This window comes from Anas platyrhynchos, chromosome 2, assembly GCF_047663525.1.
Source record: "Anas platyrhynchos isolate ZD024472 breed Pekin duck chromosome 2, IASCAAS_PekinDuck_T2T, whole genome shotgun sequence".
Lineage (NCBI taxonomy): Eukaryota > Metazoa > Chordata > Aves > Anseriformes > Anatidae > Anas > Anas platyrhynchos.
Window position 1 is genome coordinate 93,520,446 of NC_092588.1, and position 24,867 is coordinate 93,545,312.

Sequence of the window (24,867 nt, forward strand, 5' to 3'; positions counted from 1 at the left end):
AAAGAAAAATGATTCTTGCTAAGCTTGTACTCCCCCTAGAAAGAACTGTGCAACACTTTAGACTTCCTTTAATTTCCCATGTAAGCTGTGCATTGAGATAATTGGAGCGATCACATAAGAAGACCAGTAATAACAGCACAACTTCCTAAGGAATACAGTTAAGTGTGACAAAAGTTTCCTAAGCCCCCAACATAGGAATACATAAGCTCTTGTGAGTATGAATGGTTATGCGAAGGAGACCATCACTTTATAGTTGTCTTAAGGAAAGGTTTCCTAAAGTGACAAAAGCTCTTTTTAATTCAGACAGATACTCTGATCTTCAGCATACTGCACACTGGCATCTGAATGTAGTTTCCCCTAATTTTTATAAACTTTGTTTTGCTCCATTAATTTGTGATTTGTGAATAAAAAGTGGCAATTCCTGCATGTTCCTGTCAGAAATAGCAATTTAGTGTCATCCAAAGATCTTTTGTTTTGACTTTGTTTATATTAAAATTAGACCTTACAATTCATATTACTTGCCTCTTCAACTAGACCTGCTGCACAACTGAACTTCATTATTAACGCTGAAACTTTCCCCACTTCAGAGAATACCACCATAATATACATGAAAATACAAACTGTATCAATGTATCAATCTGCCAGGCAGAGAAGGACCTGGGAGTGATGGTGGATAGTCGGCTGAATATGAGGCAGCAGTGTGCTCAGGTGGCCAAAAAGGCCAACAGCATCCTGGCTTGTATCAGAAACAGTGTGACCAGCAGGGCTAGGGAGGTGATCGTTCCCCTGTACTCAGCTCTGGTGAGGCCGCACCTCGAGTACTGTGTTCAGTTTTGGGCCCCTCGCTACAAGAAGGACATCGAGGTGCTTGAGCGGGTCCAGAGAAGGGCGACGAAGCTGGTGAGGGGCCTGGAGAACAAGTCCTACGAGGAGCGGCTAAAGGAGCTGGGCTTGTTCAGCCTGGAGAAGAGGAGGCTCAGGGGCGACCTTATTGCTCTCTACAGATACCTTAAAGGAGGCTTTAGCGAGGTGGGGGTTGGTCTATTTTCCCATCTGCCTGGTGACAGGACGAGGGGGAATGGGCTTAAGTTGCACCAGGGGAGTTTTAGGTTAGATGTTAGGAAGAACTTCTTTACCGAAAGGGTTGTTAGACACTGGAACAGGCTGCCCAGGGAAGTGGTGGAGTCACCATCCCTGGAAGTCTTTAAAAGACGTTTAGATGTAGAGCTTAGGGATATGGTTTAGTGGGGACTGTTAGCGTTAGGTCAGAGGTTGGACTCGATGATCTTGAGGTCTCTTCTAACCTAGAAATTCTGTGATTCTGTGATTCTGTAATGTGAACGTTTATATTATTTTTAATTGACAGATAATTCACATATGTTAATGACATAATAAAGCCATGGCTGCTTTCCTTCTCCCAGCCCTTTTGTGCTGCTGAGGGGGAGGGAAGCCAAATGCAAACATCCCTCAAGCAGCATGATTCCCTGCTCTGGGGGAGGCTCCAATTAAAACTAACTTCAGTGCTATCCCACTGACAGATCCAGCCCCTGGAATGTGCAAGATGGAGACAAAGCCAATACCTTAACTCCACATTGTAATTTGCTGTTTTAAAAGTATATTAGCACTTGCCCTAACAGATACTAACAAAAAGGTTGGAGAAGAACCAGCCTCAGATGACAAGAATTCCAACCAGTTTTTGAGCCCGATACACAAAATTTATCCCAGAAACACAAGTCCTCAGTGCTTACAGTGGCATTAGTGCACTCCATGTCATTGTTTAAGAATACCAGGATACATATTACTACAGAGCATATTAAAAATGCATTTATAACAAAATCTGTAAATACAATACTTAAGTATAACTTTTTATACTTTATAATGTTATTTTTTTCAAGACAAATCATATAAAACCACATTAAAAATATCACAAGACAACTACAGATACTTTTACCTTAAAAAATAGGCTTTAGATCTTCTTTCATCTGGCTCATAATAAGTACACAACATTCAGCTAAAAGCACAGAATTGAACCGCTAGGTTCAAGATGGTTTATTTGTCTTTTTTTTTTTTCTTATATACAGTAGACTACATTCATATGATAGCTACACTGAGAACCAGCCCTCTAGTTTAGATTCAGCTGGTACCTCTAACTTAATGTTTTGATTGTAAAGGTAATCAGAACAACACAAAACTAAATCAAACCTGCAGATATCTGCCATTATCTTCAGAAGTGAATTTCTTAGATTAGGCCAGAAATAACATGACATACATATGACGTGCTCATGACATACTCACTTCAGCCTTGGGCAGTTTAGACCAAGTGCTGTGAGAGAAGCATCTGTAAGGTTGCTACAGCCAGAAACACACAGTGACTGAAGTCTATGGCATCCTCTACAGATTTTTACAATACCCTCATCTGAAATTTGCTGCAACACAGAAAAAGGCTGAAGTTATCAAGTCATCTGTCAAGAACAAAAATCAAGTCATATTACTGAACTTTGTGTCACATTGTATATAACCATGGCAACTTGTGGCTTTTCAACCACAACATAACATCATGATACCATGTTCACTGATAACACTGAAGATAATCAACACAGGAGTTTCCTACTTATGCATTTTTCCACAGACCTGGAGAACTGCTCAAAGGCAGCCTGAAGAACAGAGGAAGTTTTTTTTTTAATTTGTATTTGCTTTATAATTTTCACATAACGCTTTTTTTTATTTTTTCTCCAAATTGTAGTTATCATCATGTCAAGTATCTTATTTCTTATACACCTGTAGAGTTCAGGTCTTTCATTCCAATGACTCTGCAGGTAAGTTTATTAACAATGCAAAAGAGAGCTTAAAATCTCAATGCAGGACAGGGAACTACCTATTTTACATTGGAGCTATAAGACCCATGGATAAAAATCCTTCACTTACAGTTTGATTCAAAGAACTAGGTTTTTCATTTGTCAGGAGTGTTCTGTACTAGATATTCTTAAAAAAAGTAAATCTCAAACTGGGAGACAAATAAAAAAATTCTCTCGGAAACAGATGCTGTAATAAATAGCCCCAATGCAGCTGCACACAAAACAGCAATAGGAACTAGATTATTGGATATGTGTGTGCAAATATTTATTTATATGCACTCTATTCTGGAAGGTGTTCTTCCCTCCTCCCACTCCTACTCCAAGAAATTTAATTTTTCTGCTGAATGGACTGATCCTTCACAGTGAGATAAGCCTATTTTATTTCCTGAACTAGTATTACTCTTGCAACAGTAGCAAAGCCTGCTAGCATCTTCCAAATTAAAGTACACATTCCTTTTATAAGCCACCCATCTAGGTATGCTAACACCACTATAGCATATTTCTGAGGCTAACCATTACCACAAACATTACATTTTGTAGAAGAAAACAGGATGAGAAATCATATTTCAGCACAAAGGGACATCACCTTATGATCCCCTCAAAACATCATTTTTTAATAGCAGCAGTTTGAATTTGCAAATTGTTCTGTCATATAAAAATTATTCCAGACAGAAAGCTAGAAATCCTGTCTTCTTTTTGTGGATCCATAAGGACTTGCATTAGCTATAGAAGCTAAGCTTTTATTAATAATATTTATTGTTATTAAAAGTCGAATGTAAATCAAGCATTTTCTGGCTTTGACTCAAAATTTGCTATTTTCGGGATTTTTTGTTTCGTTTTGTTTGAGAGAGATTCATGACATTATTATTGGGAAAATGAACTATTTTATAGGTAGGGACTACATAAAACTCTATGCTGCTGCTGCAGATGGGCAAAACGTTCAAGTAATATATAGAAATGCTCTTATTCTGAAATTACTTGTGATTTCAATGCCTATATCCCTCTCAGGAAAGAAAAGTGGCCAAAAACGTCTACAAGCTTCTACACTCTAAAGATGGTACCTTTCAGATGAACAGTTTCCACAAGTATTTGGAATTTATCAGTATTTGGAACAGAGAGCTTGTGGATGCCCCATCCCTGGAGATTTTCAAGACCAGGTTGGACAAGGCCCTGGACAACTTGACCTAGTGGCAACCCTGCACATTACCAGGAGGCTTGGGACTAGATGATCCCTAAGGTCCCTTCCAACCCAAGCCGTACTGTAATTCTATGACAATCAGTGGACAACTTGGTGAGTAAGGAATTGGCAGGATGGTTGCACTCAAAGAGTTGCAGTCAATGGCTCAACGTCAAAGGGCTCAACGTCAAATGGCTCAAGTGGAGATCAATAACAAGTGGTGTTCCTCAGCAGTTAGTAAGGGGACCAGAGCTGTTTAACATCTTTGTTGATGACATGGACTGTAGGATCAAGTGCACCCTCAGAAAATTTGCTGATGATACCAAGCTGTCTGGTGTGGTTGACACACTTGGAGGGAAGGGATGACATCCAGAGGGATCTGGGCAGGCCTGAGAGGTGGGCCTGTGCAAACCTTATGAGGTTCAACAAGGCCAAGTGCAAGGTCCTGCTTCTGGATCAGGGTAATCCCAAGCACAAACACAGGCTAGGAAGAGAATGTATTGAGAGTGGCCTGAGGAGAAGGACCTGAGGGTGTTCCCTGATGAGAAGCTGAACATGAGCCGGTGATGTGCGCTTGCAGCCCAGTAAGCCAACCATGTCCTGACCTACATCAAAAGCAGTGTGGCCATCAAGGCGAGGGAAGTGATTGTTCCCCTCTGCTCCGTTCTCGTGAGATCCCACCTGGAACACTGCACTCTGGGGCCCCCACCACAAGAAGGACATAGATGTATTAGGATGAGTCCAGAGGAGGGCCACAAGGATGCTCAGAGGGCTGGAGCATGTCTCCTATGCAGAAAGACTGAGGGAGTTGGGATTGTTCAGCCTGGAGAAGAGAAGGCTCCAGGAAGACCTTACAGTGGCCTTCCAGCACCTAAAGGGGACCTGCAGGACAGCTGGGGAGGTACTCTTTGACAGGGAGTATAGCGATAGGACAAGGAGCAATGGCTTTAGACTTAAAAAGAGTAGATTTGGATTAGGTATTAGAAATAAATTCTTTATTCAGAGAGCGGTGAGGCACTGGAAAAGGTTGCCCAGAGAAGTTGTGGATGCCCCATCCCTGGAAGTGTTTAAGGCCAGGTTGGATGGGGCTTTGGGCAACCTGGTCTGGTGGGAGGTGTCCCTGCCTGTGGCAGGGAAATTGGAATTTGATGCTCTTTAAGGTCCCTTCCAACCCAAACCTTTGATTCTATAAGTTAATTTCACAGAAACTGGAGCTGGCCTACCATTTAAAAAAGATCATAAAACAGATCCACTAGAATTAAAGTGTGGATCATATGAAGCACATGGAGACCTGCTGTGTAAAAATCAATGCTAGCCCTTTGATAACAAAGAGCCTAAATGCTTCCGGAAGTATGCTTCTAAGGACAGCAAGTTCTCTAGTGAAATAGAGCTTCAAAGCACACACAACTAGGTAGTACATACAAACTATCAACTCAAACAATTCAAAAGGAAAAACACTAACTTTTTTTTTTTTTTGAAGTTAATCCTACATGACAACTAATGGAAATTGAGCCAATGGAAATGGCCCAATTGAAAACTCCAGTACACTTCTATGCCAATGCCCCTTTTAGGTGGCAGAGATCAGAACTGAGTATTATCAGACTTCAAGAGCCTCCTGCAAAAAAACTCATAAAAGGCTGCAACCTGCTATCATGAGACCCTGGTAAAACACAACAGAAAAAGAAGCTATGAGGAGGAGGACAAAATGAAGAGTGAAAAGAAAGGAAATTATGGCCTACCTTTTTTTTTTGTATTTGTGGTTCTGACCAAAAATAAGGAAATTCTATTCATTTCCATTATCATTATGTTACAACTGCAGTTTCCTTTTCTTTTTTTTTTTTCTGAGAAAGTTAAAGGTTTGAAACAAATTTCAGATTGAAAAATCTGAGAATTTTCTTTCCTTAGACGTGCCTCATTGAAGCTTAACATTTGTATTCATATTGTTCCTAATTTCTTCAAAATTTAAGGTAACTTGTAATAATCCCTAATACTTCAAAATAATCAAAACTTTTTTTTAGTCTATTAATTTAATCAAAAATTTCCATCAAATCTTAAGAAAAAATGGTCCCATGCCACATTAATTGAGGAAACAGATTTCAATGTTTGAGCCCAAGCAGATTTTATGACACAATAAATTAGCAATAAAGCTGTAGAAAATTTTCCAAAAGCAAAAAAAAGAAAAAAACATTTGAAGTTGTATGACTGAAAAACTGAAACTTTAATTTATTTCAAACTTTACTAAGGATTTACTAAGAGTGACTTAAATACATTTCAAGCCTAAAAAGATCTCTCTCCACTCCTAAAAAGTCACATCAGGAACAACAACAAAAAAGGCAAACATAAACCACAGCAAATTTAATTTTTGTGTATTCTTTAAGTAGAATTAAACAAACATGCATGATTCCCAGTTATTTCATTACAAATCAATGTATTCTTTCATTAATGCTGAAAAAAAACCCATGCCCTTCTGCTACTTAGATGGTTCTGAATCATCCTGTTATGATGACATTGCATTTTATTCTCCATTATGTAGCCCACAATATGGCTTCTGCTCCATTAGAAACCTTAAAACTATGAACAGAGCAAAATGTTTGACCTTAACATACGGGAGAATATGAACTACATCTGTAAAACTGTATGTTTTAATACATACATAAATCATCTGAGTTGAATGAACAGTTAATTCATACTCTGGAGCTTGCTAGAGTGAAGGTGGAATGAGGAAAAATAACCCAACACTCCAAATCTACATTCAGCTGTGGAATAGACAGTTCATTTTAGATATCTATTATCTAAATTATCTAAATTTAGATATCTATTCCACATAAAATTCTGCAAACTGCAGAGATGTACAATTTGAATTATTTAAGTATGCAACAACTAAATTCATTAGCATTTGAAAATGGTTTAGATTTTTAGATAATATACCTTTTAAAGTTTCAAATACTTACTGTGCAGGACTGCAAATTCAGGATTGAAAGTTCATGACAGTGATTTTGAATGTGTTTCAGTGCTTCATCTTCTAACTGTATTAGCAATTAAATTGGACATAGGAAAAGAAACAAGAAATTAAAAGCAAACCAAACTAGACAAAGGAGTGCACACATCTTGTAATATTGAACAAAAGATTGTAACAAAAACCAATATTTTTTAATTCATGAAGATTTCAAAAAGCCGAAAGAAAAAATGTATTTCTAAAGGATCACCCAAGCAGTTATGTACCTGTGTGCAACCTCTAAGAAATAGTGCTTTTAGTCCACTACACCCTTTCACCAGTGCTTCAATACCATCCTTTGTAATCTGATCACACCAGGAAAGATTCAAATGTTCCAGATTTCTGCAACCCTCACTGGGAGAATTAAAAAAATACATAAAGTTAAATCCAGCCTTCAAATAGTCATAACAGTGGGAAACCCAAATTAAACACACTGTTAGAAGTTAATGATAGCCAGTGGACTGTGCCAGGCCTCTACAGAAAAGCCATGAGAAAAGACCACACACAAACATCATTGTCCACACCCAAGAAGTGCTAGATACAAGATACAGTCAGTGCTGATGCACAATATTAAGGCTCAGCACTGTGTTGTTTTTTTTTAAAAAAACAACTTTATTATATATTGAACAGCTCTTTCAATTATTTTCTTTAATACAAAACACTAAATCTTCTTACCTTAAACCTTTCAAAGCGCTGTTTGTGATGGCTACACAAGATGTCAGATCCAGATGTTTCAGCTTGGAACAGAATCTGCTAAGACTGTAACATGTACTGCAAAACAGCAGACACACTAAAAATACCTTCAGCTACTTCTTCTTCCAAATTCCACTAACAAACAAAAAAACTCTTTGACTTACCTGTCAGTGATTTTTGTGCACCCATTTAGATTTAAGTGTTCAATGTTTCTACAGTTCTGTGCAAAGGTCCTAAAAGAGCAACAAAAAGCTAGAGAATTACTGTTATGCCTAGTGACTGAATTACTGTTATAATTTAGTTGAGTGCACTCTGTCCCCTAATGAATTCCATCTCAGGGAAAAAGCTTGCTCTTCAACCCATAGAGTAAAACATCTGGTTCAGTGGCTGCTTTTTCATTTTGCTATTGCAAGTTCTGTCTTGAGTAACTCTAAAACCAAGTGTTCTTCCTCTCTCAAATACTGCTTGAGCAAGGTGCTTATTTCTGTCATTGAACAGAACGGATTTGCTTCAAACGCCATAACTAAAATCATTAAGGGAATGAACACAAGGGTTGAAATATCACATCAGTTAAATACTAAGCATACTTAAGCTTCTGGGGAGAGTTTTCATATATCTTGTTACTGAAATTTCTGTAGGTCTTATTAAGGAGCTGACTCCCACATCAAATGCAAATGCAGGAATGTAGCCTGCACAACACAGAATTGGGCTTTAAGTCGCCTGGACTACTAAGGGAAAGCCCTGGGAATTGCAAATTGGTTATTTATTATGTTAAAAATTAAAATGCATCTGTATGCATTACTGTGTATGTACACTAAAGATGATTGGAGCTATTACACCACTAAAAGCCTGTATATATCATTATACTAATTACCCAGAAGAAATGTATCAACTTCCTTTTCATCTTTACAGAGCAATATTTACAGCTGCACTGCATTTCAGAGCACTGTTTTTATGCCCATGTTTCCTCCAACTGCATGGATTTTATTGGCAGTGATGGAGGAAACACACAAAACAGTTTTGTCTGGAGGCTTGCCGTGGTTAGCAGATCCAACTACACACTCAGCGGGCAACAACTTCCTGGCTCTCCAGTGTGGATTGAAAACAATGGGGAAAAATAAATAAATAAAACAGCAAGCAGTTATACTGGTGATAGTTTCCACGTGAATTCTCAAAACAGCTATTCCAAAATTCACGTAGTGGAGTGAGATTTATAATCGAGACTTTTTTCAAATCAGTTGGAAAGATGCTACACTCTGTAATAATTTGCAGGAACGGTAAACAGACTTTGAGATTCAACTGTGGGGCATGTCCTGACAGAGCCACAAACATTCAGTACTTGTATAGCCAATATAACCGACTTTGATGACTGCCTTTTTTTAAACTAAAGGCGGATGTAGAGGAAGGATAAAATGAGAAATTAGTACCAGCCCCAAAACTAATGGATCAGTGCAAAACTGATAGGTAAAGCTTCTTTCAGAACAAATACCCCAAAATTAAAGCCATTTCTCATATTACTGTTTTGAAAGTCTTAAAGTTCACAGCTTTATCATTCATTGGGTAATTCCAGTATCATCTGATTACATTTCAGGGGTAAAGCATCATCTTTCCTAAAGTTTCTCAGACACTACCATCTGCACTAGTTAGTAATTATGGATGCACTTATGCGTACTGCTAGCAGTACAGTAGCTGGTCTCAGCCAACCCTGTCCATTTTCTTATTTGCATCAATCTACACATGCTACATACCGAACAACTACAAAAATATCTCTTTACTAAATATATCACTATTCACAAATATTGTAAATCATGCCATCTTCCTCCTCTCATACACCACTAATATCTGAACCCATTTGAATTCTTTGGTTCTGGCCACAACCCCCACTGCAGTCCCCTAGCCTTAGTGTTCTGAACAGCAGTCATGAGCATAGAGTGAATACAAAAACTGAATTAATCGGGAGGAAAACTGTTGCCTACCTGTCCTCTTTCCTCCAACACCCGTATTTCCTTCCCAGCTACCTTCTTAGTTCCCACGTCTCTCAGTGCCTGCCTTCCCCAACTCCTCCATTTCAGCCCTGACTTCCACTACTGAGAACACAGGGACCATATGCACAAATGCTCTGGGAGCTTGGAGGATTTATGTGGATTATTATTATTTTTATTTTAAATTTTTAAAAGGGCTCTTCTAGCAACACCCAAAAAAATCTGGAAAGAGTAAGAAAAAATAAAAACAAATAATTTAGAATAGCTTAACATTTCTATTTGTTTTTGTTTTTAACCAAATTTCTAGTTTTTTGTGTTTTTTTTTTTTTGTTATTGTTATTGTTTTTTGTTGTTGTTGTTTGTTTTTAAGCCTTAAAACCTCAAAGGGGAAAACATGCTCTGGCTTTTACTCATGGAAGTCAGATTACACATCAAAAATGCTCATTAATTTATTCTGGAGACAAATTAAATGAATGAGACTTGCTTGTAAATCTTAGGAAGAGCTAAAGATCATGAGACACTAACCTAATGCCCACTGCTGAACAAAAATCTTTGTGCTTGTATCTAGGTCAGACTGAACATCATCTAGCCCACTCTGCTTTGACAGTCAAGCAAAGTGTAATGACTGCAAGTTATCTTCTGAGCCTGCCTCCAAACATGCTTTGAGCCCTGTAGTATTTGTCATGTAGGGACCCTTCAGCTGCAGGTTAAGATCTTTGGGTTTAAATAAGGAAAGAAACATCCACAGAGGAATCTGGATTAACCAATTTGCATTTAGCAAAAGCTTACAGGGATTCAATGTATCTTGCAGGAACAAGTTGCACATTTCAATTTATACATATCTTAAAGGACTCTGCTAAGACTCCTGAGATGCTCCTGTTGCCTGTTTGCTCCTACATTACAACAAGAGGAGAATCTCACACCTTTCCCAATTCTGTAGACACTGAACTGCATCAGTCTTTACTATTCATTCCCTTGCTAGGGTCACCTCTTGTCCAAACAAAAAGATTAACTATAAACTGACAATCTTGATGAAAGTATACTTAAAGTACAAGTCTGAAAACATTTTATATGTTTGGAAGATGAGAGAAAAAAAAAAAAAAGAAAAAAAAGTAGCTATATTTTGATCTCAAACTGACGGCTCATTTGGTCATTGCTAAGGTACTTAAGCATCCCATTTTGTTCATTAGACAGTACTTAGAAACCCAAACAAATGTAACAATAATTGCTTTTGGTCTGGATACTAGGAAGTATGTGATGTCTCAATCTAGGACTTTACTTACTTTAAAGAGGAGTCTCCAACACCAAGACATCCTCTCAGACTGAGTTGTCTCAGGAACCCACCACACCTTTTCGATATATTTTCCACAACACGACCCTTAAACCAAATAAAAGGAAGATTTTGTTGAGTTTTATTCTGACATAACATTCTAACCAAATTAAAAATGCCAGGACTGAAAATCAGTCCCAGTTAAATCCTACCAGAACCATACCTCATTGAATTTCTTTTCCTGCTTTAAGGAAAAACGGGTTACCTGATGAGAGAAGTTCTGCTCAATTCAATTTTTAGATCGCTCTTCCTTTTTCAGTCTGTGATATGTGGCCTGATTTTTGTCTGAGCAAAACCCTATCCATTAAAATTGCTAAAATGATCTTCAGGATCTGTCAGATTTGCAGGCAATCTGAAGAACTGCCCAGAGGCAGAACAGAAGGCATCCTGCTCCTCAAGGACTACAGTTATTACTACAGCATACAACTTTAAATTATCCCTGAAGGCGTGCTTAGGCTAGTATTTTAATCTCAACTATAGCCCCTTGTAAGTCCTATTTTACAGTCCCTGCTATAGCGATGGTTACTTCTGAAACAGGAAGGTATTGGACACCTGGTGGGAGCAGCCACTTCAACTCCAGAAGACTTGCAAGAGCCTACCTCCCAGTCTTCAAAGTCAGATATATTTGAGAGTCTGTTCCTAACACCTGGAAATGCCCAGGGACTTCTCAGACTATGGAACTTACTGACATTATACCTCATTATTTGTGAAAAGTTGGAGCACAGTTTAAAAACAAAACTTCCCATTTGACCTTGTGCTTGTTACAAGATGCTATTCATTTACACCCTGAAAGCATTTACTCCCTGAAAGGAATAAGCAGAATAGAATAGTACTTCTAGTGCTCCAAGCTAGTATTATGAAAAATGTTATTTCAACTATGAAATACTTTTATTTTATTTCTTCATAGTAAAAACAGAATAATATATCAAAAAGCAGGTAAACACTGCAACAACTGACTACTCATCACATTGTGTCTAATTTTAGGAAGACAAAGTAAAAAGAAATCAACACTGATCTTGTAACAAATAGGACAAATATATACCTAACTGCACCTTTTATTTTCTTCTCTCTTTTATTCTAAATAAACAATACTCATAAATTACAGGGCAGTGCATTTTTAAATTTCCTCTCTGTATGCAATGGCAGCAATTTTACTGAAACAATAAAACATTTCTTGGATTTTGTTGTTCACCTGTTATATTAAAGTCCCAGCTAAAACTATGTGAAAATATCAGAGCTTATTTGTTAGTCTGTGAGTAACATATTATCTCCTATCTCAAATTCTCAAATATTTTTACTTCAAAACAAACTGAAGGCAACTATACACTTCATGAAATGACATACTTTTTAGAGCTTTCTTATCACTTCGAATTATTTCCCAGCAGAGGCTAAATACCTTTACTGTAAGAATAAAGTCTTCTCAATGAATTACATATAATGCAGATTCAATCTACATAGGGGAAAAAAGCCAAAACCTAATGTATTATTCAAAGAAAATAATGAAACAAATAATAAGATACATTTTTCCATACCCATTTATTACTTTAAGCATGTTAAAAAAACACCAAACCAGCATATTCAAAAAGACAACATTAAGTGCATTCAAATGTATTTAGCTGTTTGAATAATTCAATGTCACTCAAAATCCTGTTCTTCAGACTATCCCAGCTTATGCTTGGTGCCACATACCAACAAATTCTAAGGCACACTTCAAGATCTTCACACATCTTTGCATTAGAAAAGAACATTTTTCCTTTATAGCATGTACTTTTTTCTCAGTTTATTCAGTATCATATAAGATCTTGAATAGGAAAAATTTCATAACAAAACTGATTTTCCATTATCTGATAGTCTCAGATCAAGTACCGCTTGATGTTATGTGCAATATCATCAGATAATGCAATATTGATCTGAGCAAAAAGTTGCCAAATAACAATTAGCAGCTTTTACCTGTCTTAAATCTAGACAGAAAAAAAAATAATAAAACAGTTTAAGGAAAAAACAAGACACTGAATGTGAACACATTTCTCATCCAGAACTGATTTCTGTAGTACTCGTTCATTTAACTTGCACTTAGGAATAAATTTAACACATATACATTACAAAAGTACTTAAATGTAATACACTGAAGTAATTGAATTGCTCAAAATCACAGTATCTCCTTATAGAAAAAGAGGACCATAGCTTAATTTCATTCATTCTCATTAACACCAGACTACAAATACGTCTGAAAGGGCAACACCACTAGGAACAACATAAGACAAACTCTGCAAAAATGTAAAAGCCCAACACTGTTCCTAAATAACAGAAAAGTTTCAGTCACAAAAAAGGCTGACCAAGAGAATGTCCACAGATCTGGTAGGGTTTGTTTATTATTTTTTAGCAAATGAGAGACACCAGCTTTTTTAGAGGCAAGTGAAAAAATGAAATGAGACCTCCAAGACTTCTTAGACACATTGAGATATTTGAAGATGCCAAAATCTTTTTCCTACCTCCACGATATTCTTGTATTTGACATCAGTATAGCAGAGGAGTTGGCATTAAATTTTTTATAGAACGGTGAGAAAATTTACTCTATGTTGCTGTAAAGCTTAAGGAACAGCTTGAACCACAGTTGGCAAAATATACCAAATGATCCCCATCTGGATTTTATTCATGCAACTAAGACGCTTAACATAAAATCCAGAAGCAAATTAGTTATTGTATTCTAAATTTATTTTATATTATCAAACACAAATTATAAACTAGTTCAGTTACAATTAAGGACTTGTATTTTTCTATGGATTTTTGTCTTCATTTTCCAACATCAAATTTTATTCTGTTATACACATCTATGATAGCATTAATACATTTTTTTCTTATGAAACATAAGACTGCCGTAATCCTTTTGTTATATGCTGAAAAGGACTTTAATCTACATGTACATGCATCTCAGGCAAGATTAAAGCCCTAGGAAACAAATGTTCATAAAGTGGTAATAATATATACATCAAATCCAGGCCAAGCCAGCAGTAAGAAGAGTTGGTTAGCATTTTGTTGTTTCAGTCTCCAAGTTCTGGGGCCAAGTGTCCAGGGAGCATTCAGCACTAGATGGCACTCTCACAGAGACAAGCAACAAAATTCCTCTAGGTTGTGAAAGTGACTCAGCATCTCAATCGAGAGGCACCGTTTACATCTTTGTTTTCTGGAAATGATCAGTTCTTAATTTATAGAGCCTTGTATGTATACAATATTTGCAAATTAGCTGACACACTGCCAACAACCAGAACTCTAAAACTCATCCGGTGTAAAAAAGTCAAATATAGTGCCATCTTTCTACATGCTCCTTCTCTGTTTTAGTATTTTGAACTTTAACCTTTAAAATGTGAGAACTCAAGCACAGCCTATAGAGTACTCAAAACGGGCTATGCACTTAAACATCACCATAGGAATGAAATAAACAAAGACACTAACCTCTATATCTGTCTGAAAGTTAAAAAGGTCTATTCTTTGCCAATTGCTTCCATCCAGAGCTAAAACATTCCATGCCTGCAGAAAACAAATAAGAGATTATATACCTCCACTGCCTGCTCCCTTCATTTTTGTCTCAGAAATTCAAATACAACAAACTCTGAAATACAGTAAAATAGACGTTTTTAGGTAGCAGTTTTTAAAAAACAAATGTAATTGTAGATATTAGCAATCCTAAAACATTAACTGGTTAAAACCAGGGCATTTGTGGAAATTAAATACAGATCTAAAAGAATTACACTTCAGAGATTTGTCTTATGCCCATAAAACATGCATTAGAGGAAGAAATTAAATAAAATATATGAACATAGCAATATTCAATGGTCAATTTTTAAAAAGAGCTTTTGTAAATTTGTCTAATAAGTTATTCTTGTTAGATGTATATGGAGAGAAGTGACTGCATTTGAGAGTCCTTCCAATAAAACCACAGTTCCTCAGCCTCAGTAGTTACTATTCTGAGAGGAACAGAAACAGAAGCCTTTCAGAAAACTGCTGACTTTCCACTGTTAGAATCAGGCCTTTCCATGTGCTGAGTAACATATATGTGTCTGAGAATCTGTCTGCTACTATTGACGTAACAGATGACAGTTTTTTAAAGTAGAACAAAGTAAAAAAAGTGAGAGAAAAAAAAATATTTAGAAAAACTGAAAGAAAATCACAAACAACCGACAAGAGGCAGCTTTGAGAGAAAAAATTTTGATTGTTTTATCACCTTGGTTTTCTTCTGATGTATTCAAGACTACCTGAAAGTTCTAACAAAGCCTGATGTTAGTTAGCTCAAAAAACTTATTGAAGTTGTGGACCAAAATGGTACGGGTATAGAAATGAAACAGTTACACAATTATATAATAAAACAAGGAAACAAACAAAAAAAAATAAAAATGGAGAAAAGCATGAAATTAGAAAGTTAATTCATGTTGTATAAGAATATGTCTCATTGTACACACTTCATGTAGGACCAGAATATTTTTCGTTTTAATGAAAAAAAAAAAGACTAGCTAAACATAAAAGCTTACTTTGCATGCTTTCTCTATTATCTTCTGTGTGCCTTTTTCCTCTACTAGTAGTCCATTTATTTAACATAATTTGTGCTTGACAAGCTAATGATGGATGAACTTCTTAGACACATGGTGCACATTAACTGAACTACATGGAATTTTAAGCAGAATATGCATTTGAAAAATAGTGTTATATGGCCGCATGCTTTATAAAAAGCAAATGCCATTATGCCAAAATGGGCTTAATCCTTTCTCCAGATATAGAGCATACACTACTGGGTATCTTTTCTATAGCCTTTAAACAGAATTCTAACATAGCAACTATGAATCTGAATGCAATTGTGGACCCACTGTTTATTTGTTTTAATGAACAGTAAGGGTATATTTGATTTTTTTTTCTTTCAATTTTAGACAGGAAGGAGATTGCCTTAAAGCCCATGATTTGCAAGTAATTAAGTGAAAGCTTTCCAAAGAACAACAAGAACAAAAAGAAGCACAATAGAAATACATACCTTGGAAACCTGTGCACATCGACACAAAGTAACTATGTCCAAGAAAGAAAAAATTCTAGAAAAAATTAAAGAATAAAAATTAAAATATTTTATTACGAGTTCAGACTAACATCTGAATTCACTTCTGTAGTTCTATGGAAAGATAACCAGTTACACAACAAGCAAGCTAAATGAAATACAAGTGTTTCACTACATTATTTTGCTTAATGAGTAATACCATGGCCATCTTCTTAAGATAGTCAACTCCTGCATAGTAGGAAACAGGTGCTGCTACAGATAATCTATTTTACAACTCTCACTCCTCATTACCCATTTGTGTATGAATAACAATTTTTTTAATATTATTATTTTTAATTCAGAGAAACTGGTTTGTAAACCTTTAATTGCGATGCTATTAAAGAAATAACTTACACAAATATATGTGAAGATTTTGGAGACTGGTGAAGTATAAGAAATGGGAAATAACACACAGATAAATCCAAATTTGAGAAAATAAGTACAAACACAAAGCATGATAACCCATATTTCTAAAGGGGCATCACAATGACTACCAAGTCTATCACAGTCAACATCTTTTTTTTTGAATTTGCTCTAAAAGAAACAATTACACTTCAAAATTTAGCATTACAATTCAGATCACTGTAACAATTCTTCAAGGATGGTGACTTTTTGTAGTTTTCTAAACTAAATTTTTCACTGTCAAAATGAATTTTGCTAAATACCATTTAAAAACAACAATGAAACCAATTCAAAGAAAATTCTCAGGGAATAAAATATATTAAAATAAGCATAAAATATAGATCCCATTCCCAAATCAGTTTCTATTACAAACAGTTAAAGATATGAAATACATGAAAGATGTTCCTGCAGTTCATTTATAAAGTATCACCTCTCACCAATGAACCTTTTCAGTTATCCAAACAATGAACAGTGATAATAATATTGTGTGCAACATGGCATTTTTGGCACTAAGGAGCAAACTCAACTGGAAAGAGATGTTGAATTCTATATGTAAAATTCTGATTACAATTTTCTAAGTGGAAACCTGAAGCTAGAGCTCTAAATGGATGCCTAAATCCTAAGGGCTGTGGTTTTTAGCCGTGGTAACAGTAATGCAATGGAACTTAATGGACGTACTTATTAAACATTAAGGCCCTTCTGGACATTTAGTACGATCTATTAGTTATTAGTTTTGAGTTATTAGTATTGAACAGTTATTATTTTTCCAATATTTCATCAACATATGAAAATACTTTTTTTACTGTACACTAATATATTTCTAAAAAAAAAAAAAATCTCAAAAGGCAAACAGACAATTTACAAAACAATGCAGATAACATTCATTTTGATAGCATCTATTTTGTCATTTGAACATCCATTCTAAGGTCTGTTGCCCCCCTTAAGAAACTTAGCAGTGCTTTACACACAAACTGCACACTGCATGAACAGTCCAACAATCTTGCTGAACACAGATGAGTAAAGAAAGCGCTCTCTCTTTGAAGAGCAGCATTTATCCCAGTGACCTGCCTCGAACCCTCTCTGTAGTCACCTCTCCTCCCTTCCCAAGAGGGGAGCAGCAGAAGGTGAGGAAGGGGATATAACACTGGAGAGCTGTAAAAGCCACCTGGCTTGTAGAAGCTTCCTTGTAATAATGATGTATGAGGGGAATCACAGGTTTATCTTAGATTTGCAGAAGCCAAAGCATAAAAGACACATTTCTAAATTATTTCTAATGAAGACATGAAAGATGGTGACAAACTATTTCATGACAATATTCTTGCCTAAATGAAGCATAGGACATGCTTTGGAAGTGATTCATCCAGTTCCACTGAAAGTAAGAAATAACAGAAGGAATTCAAGACGTTGAAGAAAAGCTATTTTCTATACTCCAACTACTGAGTTGTCTAGCAGTCTCTCTTCATGTTTGACTGTTTATTACTGTTACGAGATTTATGTTAATGTATGATTTCCGCTGAAAAGAATTAAAACCAAATGCAGAACAGACATATTTATTTTTGCTCCATTCTGTATGAAGAGACTTTTTAAGAAGTCAAAAACTGAAAGTGGTTATTTTATGTTAAAAGGAAAACTATTTTAATAAGTGAAAACATCCATGATGTTTTTAGATTTCCAGTTTTGTTCTAACAAAGGAACTGTCTTGAAAGGCAGCTCAACCTGTCTCCATGAAAATAGGTAACTTAAAATGAGATTAGGATGCATTCTAACAGACCAAAATCAGAATCATTACTCAATTAAATATTATCATAGGTACCAGTAAATTATTTTACAATTGCTAAAAGTTATTTTGCCAACTTGCTTGGAACTGTTTTTTCCATGCTCTTCTATTTGTTTACTCTCTATAGTACAGTATTATGGGCAAACCGCTAAAGACAACAGCTTCTCTACTTGCAGCCCCACAGAACTACTAGCAAATCCTTATCAGTCAGGGAAAATAGCCAGCAAGACACAAGACTTAAGGTTTTAAGGCTTTAAAACCCAATCAAAGAATGGAGAAAGAGATGGCAACTCTGACATTGTCTGGCACATTGGCAAAGGGACTATGTCAGCAAGCACTTGTAATTTTAAAAAGTGGAAAAGATTACCATATAGGTCAGACGATGGTTGTATAACACATCTGTCCTCTATGACCATAACTACATAGATGGAAGTTAATGCAGCTGGCCACAGGATTAATTTCCACTTAGGTCTTTGGCACAATTTAGTACAGGGAAACTGGAAATTTGTAGAACCACAGTAATGTTTACTAATAATCTGTTCTAACTTCCTGTATCCCAGGCTATCAATTTTTCCTTAGTTAGCCTGTACTGAGCCCGAGAAGGACAATCTGCTTAGTAATAATGAGAGTTCATCAAGACTTCTTGTCCCTAGGCACACACCAGTCTGGACATACATATGCCTCATGAGCTTGCTCTTGGAGATCTTTCAATGTTAACAGTACCAGCAGTACGCATGAGTGTCATGCCAAAGGCATAGAGTTGTACAAGCTCACAGTTCCTCAACTCCTTTAAGGTAAACTACTATTTGGCTAAAGCCTAAATTCCAGAAAATGATCTATTCTTGATTTGAAAGCCTTCAAGGGGTGGAAAGTCACCACCTTCTCTGGTAGTTTGTTCTACTGGTTAATCATGCTGTTATAATATTTGCCTTATTTCCAAGGTGAACATCTGACTTTCAGCTTCATGCTTTCCTCTACTTTTCTTCACCAAATTCAAGAGTGCTTTAGCAGTTAGTACTTCCTTCTCACATAGTTTTAAAGCCACTTATGTCATCTTTAATTCTTTTTACTTTAGCTCTTTAAATCTCATCTTCTGTGCACATTCTTCTTTCCCAGTATGTTTCTGCAAATGTACACATTAGAAGCACATGAAGTGTTAAAAACCTTATTAGTACCAACAAAGCTGCACACAGCCGGAGACTTTAACAGCCTTTTTGATACAGCAACAGACAAGATACTTACAGGATCTTACACATTTCACTCCAACATCCTCTTCAGGGATGACATATCCCAGGCTACAGCTCTTCGTGTGACCTTCCCTAATCCATGTAAAAATTCATCATGTAAAATTTATCTTGTTTGAATGTCCCTTCATTTAATATGTCATTCAGATGTCCTTGGGAGTGCTTTGTCTTCGCAGTAATTTACCACTGCATTTCTTTTAGAGTCATCTAGAACTCTTATCTCAAGAGACTTCTTAAAATGTCATTTTCATAACATGGAATAGAAAACAAAAAGAAAAAAAATGCTATTTGGTCTACCTGCCAGTTGCTGCAACAACTGTTAAGCAACTCTGAATCCTTTTAACACGAACCAATGTACTGTACAGTGCTACTTCTTAATCGAAAGTTCAAATGTTAAAGTCAAATGCCTGAGTAAATTCACGTAATTTGGGTCGGTAGAACTGATTGTTTAACCCCAGATTGATATCGTCCAACCACTTTTTTCCCCACTAAAACACAACTGCTGGTTATATTTCTCTCTCTCAGTTTTTTATCAAACATACATATAGTGAGTTTTTCCAGTGCATATTGAATAGGAGGCTGAGTTTTCTTGTATTCTTCCATATATTTCCATTTCCATACAGAGTTCATTACTCCCTTGTGCTATGAACAGACGTGTTTTTCAAAACACAGAAATGAGTGATGTCACTTCTATTATTTTGTTTCCCTCTCTGTAGAACCACAGAAAGAAACAGCTATTTCTCAGAACCCCAACACTGCATGGAGCATCACCTACAGAATAAGAAACAAAACCATGCAAGAGTCAAACTGCCTTTCTCATCTTTCTAAGGCCTTTGCCAACCTAATCACATAAGGAACAAGCTTTTGCAGTTGCACCTTGATAATTACTCTTTTTTAAGTATTGTGATACAATACTACATGGCCTGATTACAAGCAGATAACAAAATACATACAGTAATGCATACACGCATACTGAACTGTGACTTCCTGGAATTTTTGGCTTGGCAAACTCAATGTTGGTATCTGCCAAGTATGACAGAAATGCCTGATAATTTCTAAAGACACTTAGCAATAAAATAAGATTTTTAAAACTGCTTTAAGAACGGAATGCTATTTCAAAACTTTTATTTTTCACATCTTTTCAATTCACAGTGCTGTTGCACACAAAGAATGATGTCAAAGTATACAGAAATATATAGTTGGATGGATGGAATATATGGATTCCCCATCCCTAGAAGTGCTCAAGGCCAGGCTGGATGGGGCTTTGGGCAACCTGTTCTAGCAGGAGGTGTCTTAGCCCACAGCAAGGGAGGTTGGAATTAGATGGTCTTCAAGGTCCTCTCCAACCCAACTCATTCTGTGATTCTACATTTCTATGAAATGGAAGTCATAATAATAGATGAGAAATGCATGACCTTTAAGAAGTCAAGTTGAAGACTTGAACACAAAACATGTATAAAAGGTATAGGGCAAAATCTCAACCCATGAAACAGTTTATCTCATGTCTTCCAAAAGGTCAGATACACGCTATAATCAGTTTTAGCACCCTTACTTAGCTTTGTTTCACTCAAAATAGCCAGTGTGACCTAACATTTTAGGGCAATCACTTCATTACATTGGTTATCCTGATTCATCTAATAGAAAAATATGAGAATTTCAAGAAGAAAAACCAACAATGGTTATTAGAAAACAACATTATATAATATTAGCATCATTTTGTCTTCAGTAGTACTGGGAATCCCACTGCAATGTTTCCAAAAGTGAAGCTAAAGTTTAACCTTTCACTTTTTTTTTTTTCCTTCACTATTTTTTTTTCTTTTTCATCATCTTTCTCCCTTCCCAAGATCAAACACCTTTCAAACTAAATGCCAAACCAAGTCCTGTGCTTTACCTAAAATGAAGCAATAGAGGACCTGCAGGCCAAGGGAGAAGAGCTAAGACAACTCCCAGCCATGCCACCTCTACTTCCTGTGCTCCCAAATCAATCACGCCTTCCTAAAATTGGAATAGTTGCAGAGGAGGATGATCCATATTTCTAACCTTAAAAGCCTCATCAATTGTCCAGTTTAATAATTTTCTGTAAGGGCTGGATGACCCACAAGGTTCTGCAGTTTCTAAAATTGAGCATGCTGCAACTGATGACTCCCTAGTTTCATTAGCTAGATTTTTGTCAAAGTCTCAGCTATTTACTCCAGCTACAACGTTTTCTTTTTAAGGCATCAAACCAGGAGAAAGAATTCCATAAGGATCAAAAACAATGAAATATTTTTTATTTTATTTTTTACAGAAAAGCATATGATAAATGAAAACGTAATTACTTTGGGGCAGATGGGAATCCCTGAAAGGGGATACAAACCAGGGAGGAACACCTCATGCACCCATTACAAGCTGGGGCTGATCAAATGGGAAGCAGCTCTGCAGAAAAGGAGCTGAGTTCCTGCTGAACACCATGAGATGGATATGTCTCAAAGCAGAAGGCTTTGGAAGCAACTTTCCAATGTGTATGAATATCTGATGGGAGTGAAGATAACAGACTCTTCTCAGTAGTGCCCAGGACTAGACAGGAAAAGAGGCAACGGATGTAAACTGAAATACAATAAATTCCACTTAAATAGAAGAAAAAAACACCTTTATTTTTACTGTTAGCGTTGTCAAATACTGAACCAGGTTGACTTGAGGGTTTTTGGAGTCCCTATCCTTGGAGATAGTCAAAACTCAACAGGACAATGCCAAAAAATGTCTCTTCTAGCTGACACTGCTTTCAGCTGCAGGTTAGACTAGATGATCTCCAGAGTTCACTTCCAACCTTAGCTAGTCAATTTTATGAATACAAAATTCATTTCCATTAAATGATTTTATGAAGTACAAATTTGGCAACTAGAAAGCATCTTCCTAAAACCAGTTAGCCTAATGATTATTCCAGAGAGGTTTAGCTGGCAGACCATAGTGCCAACCCAACCTGCTGGTCATTCCAATTCTTCCCATGAGAGAAGGTATTATACAAACAGGGCACCAAAGAGCCAAAACCAAACATGCCCATTCTACATGCTGCTGGCTTGATAAAAATGTGAAGGAAAAAAAACAAACAACACAAACATGATGCTCTGGTGGTATGCAGCCTAGGAATATTCCATAAACCACGATTCTTACAGACATAAATGTTATGGAAACTTCAGTTAGTCTTTGGACTAGTATTTGGTACACTTGATCCAATCTGCTCTTCTACTGGCCTGGAAAATAACTTTGAAAAACAGATTTCTCATCCTGATGCCTATGCCTGCATCAGGAAGACAGAGATATGAAAGCTCACCTCTACTGTAAATGCTTCATAAATTACTGACAAAAACAAACAAAAAAAAGAGCACAGTATAGGTGCTTGACATTGTTATTTAAACTCTTTAACATCACTACTGAACAAAATAAAAACAATGTTCTGTGCTTTTTTTATTTTTGTTTTGTTTTTGGTAGAGAGTTGGAGTATCCTTTGAATTGCCTTTGTGTTTTGCTGGCACTTCTAGCATGGGAATGAGAAAGGAAAAAACAACCATTTTGGAGTGCATGTGTGTGAGAATTCCATATGAAAGGAATGACTTCTTTATATCACTGATACTTCTGAACATTTGGCTTTGGTAACTTGTTAATCAAGAGACTGAGTTTAAATAAGGCTCCAGTTTCAAAGTAAATAAAGCTCCAAATGGAATTAGGCCTTGATTAATTAAATAACAGATTCTAAAGAGAAGCTTGAAAGCATATAAAAAAACAAAAGGAAACAAATGGTAATGCATGGATCTGAGACTTATGTAAGTTGCTGTTACATCAACTTTAGCTGTTATTCCTGCTGCTTTAAACGCTTATTTACTTTTGTTTATTCCAGAACGACAAATCTTTTGTCACAAGTGTGTTTTTACTAAGAGATAACTCTGTTCTAACTGAAACCAGGACACATCCATCCTTGAAGTAGGTAATGCTGAAGCAGTCCATTTGTAAGAAAGTCCTAATTCTTCAAGAAGAAACATTAAACAAATAATTTCCTTTTCATAATTCCCAAATTTTACTCAGCACCTTGGCAAAAAACAAACAAACAAAAAAAAAAAACCACACAACTTCCATTCCCAAATCGCTCCTTCTGCATTAACAGTGTACAAATGCACCCATAGAATTTTCTGCTTGTGTTCTTACAGACTCTCACTCACAGTTTTAAAAGGAATTCCATTTGAAACATCTCTGCCCCAAACTTCTAAGCTTATACTTGTGTTTGTTTATGAAAAAAAAAAACAAAAAAAAAACATTTAAACAAGTAGAGGATGGCAGATACCTCCTCCGGTTACAAAAGGCCAAGTTTACTAAACAACAACAATTGTTTTCACATGTTCAGCAATCACCTCATACAAAGAATTCAGAAAACGCATACAGAATAACCAAGTCATAAGTCAAAGAACTGAAAAATATGAACTTGCATCTGGAACAGATCTTAGTTGGTAACAATTTCATAAGCAGACAAACAGTACGTGTATATTGAAGACAAAAAAAAAATGTCGTTTGAAACATGCCTCATTTTCCCCACTTCATTTGTATAATTAAATACTGCAGCATTTCACCTTGAGTAGCAAAGACTGCTGTTTTATATTTAATAATCTCAGGAAAACATTTCAATTTTATAATGCACATGCAATCACTTACTTTGATTTTATACCACATTTTGCCTTTCTGGCTACTACAATAGAGGACTTCAACCAATTACAATGTAGCTATTTAGAATCACAAACAACCAAATTGATACATCAACTGTATTAATACAGATTATTAATCTATTCGATTGTATAGGAGTTGATTATGAAAGTAAAACACATTTCCTTTAATTTCAGAATGTAAACACAAATCTATGGTTTCAGTAAAGGGAAGTCTAATCATGTCTTCTGCGGGTAGCTTTCATTAAGCAAAGTAAGTTCTGTGATTTGACATGTCTGAAATATGTCTAAGCAAGGAATTAGTGCAGAGCAGCTGCAATACTCCAAGCTCATGTTAATTTCCCAATAGAGAAAGCTCCTCTATATAAAGATACGGGCAATACATTCATTAACCAGAAGCATGGAGACTAACAATGATAGGAAACAAAACAAAAAAAAAGAGACTTATAACAGCATAATATCAAAACCAGACTCTCGTCTGCAGTCATATACCCATTTCCAGTGGTCCTTAACTCCAAAGAAGTGATTAGAAAACCAACCAAACAGGCAATTAGAACAAATCACAGGCACGTGTCATGGAGCAGATAAAGCTTCTGGAAAGTGATTAGATATTTTCATTTTCAGCCAATGGGAAACAGAAACAAAAT

The 24,867-nt window shown here is 36.1% G+C and overlaps 1 protein-coding gene across 5 annotated transcripts in view; it reads right to left on the minus strand.

Moving 5' to 3' along the window:
• Positions 1-24,867, minus strand: part of FBXL2 (F-box and leucine rich repeat protein 2) — a 53,466-nt gene that overhangs the window by 13,631 nt on the left and 14,968 nt on the right. For 3 of the 5 annotated variants that reach the window (XR_003495402.3, XM_038174531.2, XM_072033179.1), the window contains exons 3-10: positions 16,053-16,107; positions 14,486-14,560; positions 10,986-11,080; positions 7,885-7,953; positions 7,703-7,798; positions 7,255-7,381; positions 6,984-7,058; positions 2,296-2,426 (exon numbers count right to left, since the gene is read on the minus strand). Coding sequence is in view for 4 of the 5 variants with exons in the window: in XM_038174531.2 (XP_038030459.2) it covers positions 2,296-2,426; positions 6,984-7,058; positions 7,255-7,381; positions 7,703-7,798; positions 7,885-7,953; positions 10,986-11,080; positions 14,486-14,560; positions 16,053-16,107 (723 nt within the window). In the remaining variant the exon portion in view is untranslated. Of the gene's footprint in view, positions 1-2,295; positions 2,427-6,983; positions 7,059-7,254; positions 7,382-7,702; positions 7,818-7,884; positions 7,973-10,985; positions 11,081-14,485; positions 14,561-16,052; positions 16,108-24,867 lie in introns of those variants that run through there. The other 2 variants (XM_021268858.3, XM_038174535.2) reach the window with 2 other exon arrangements.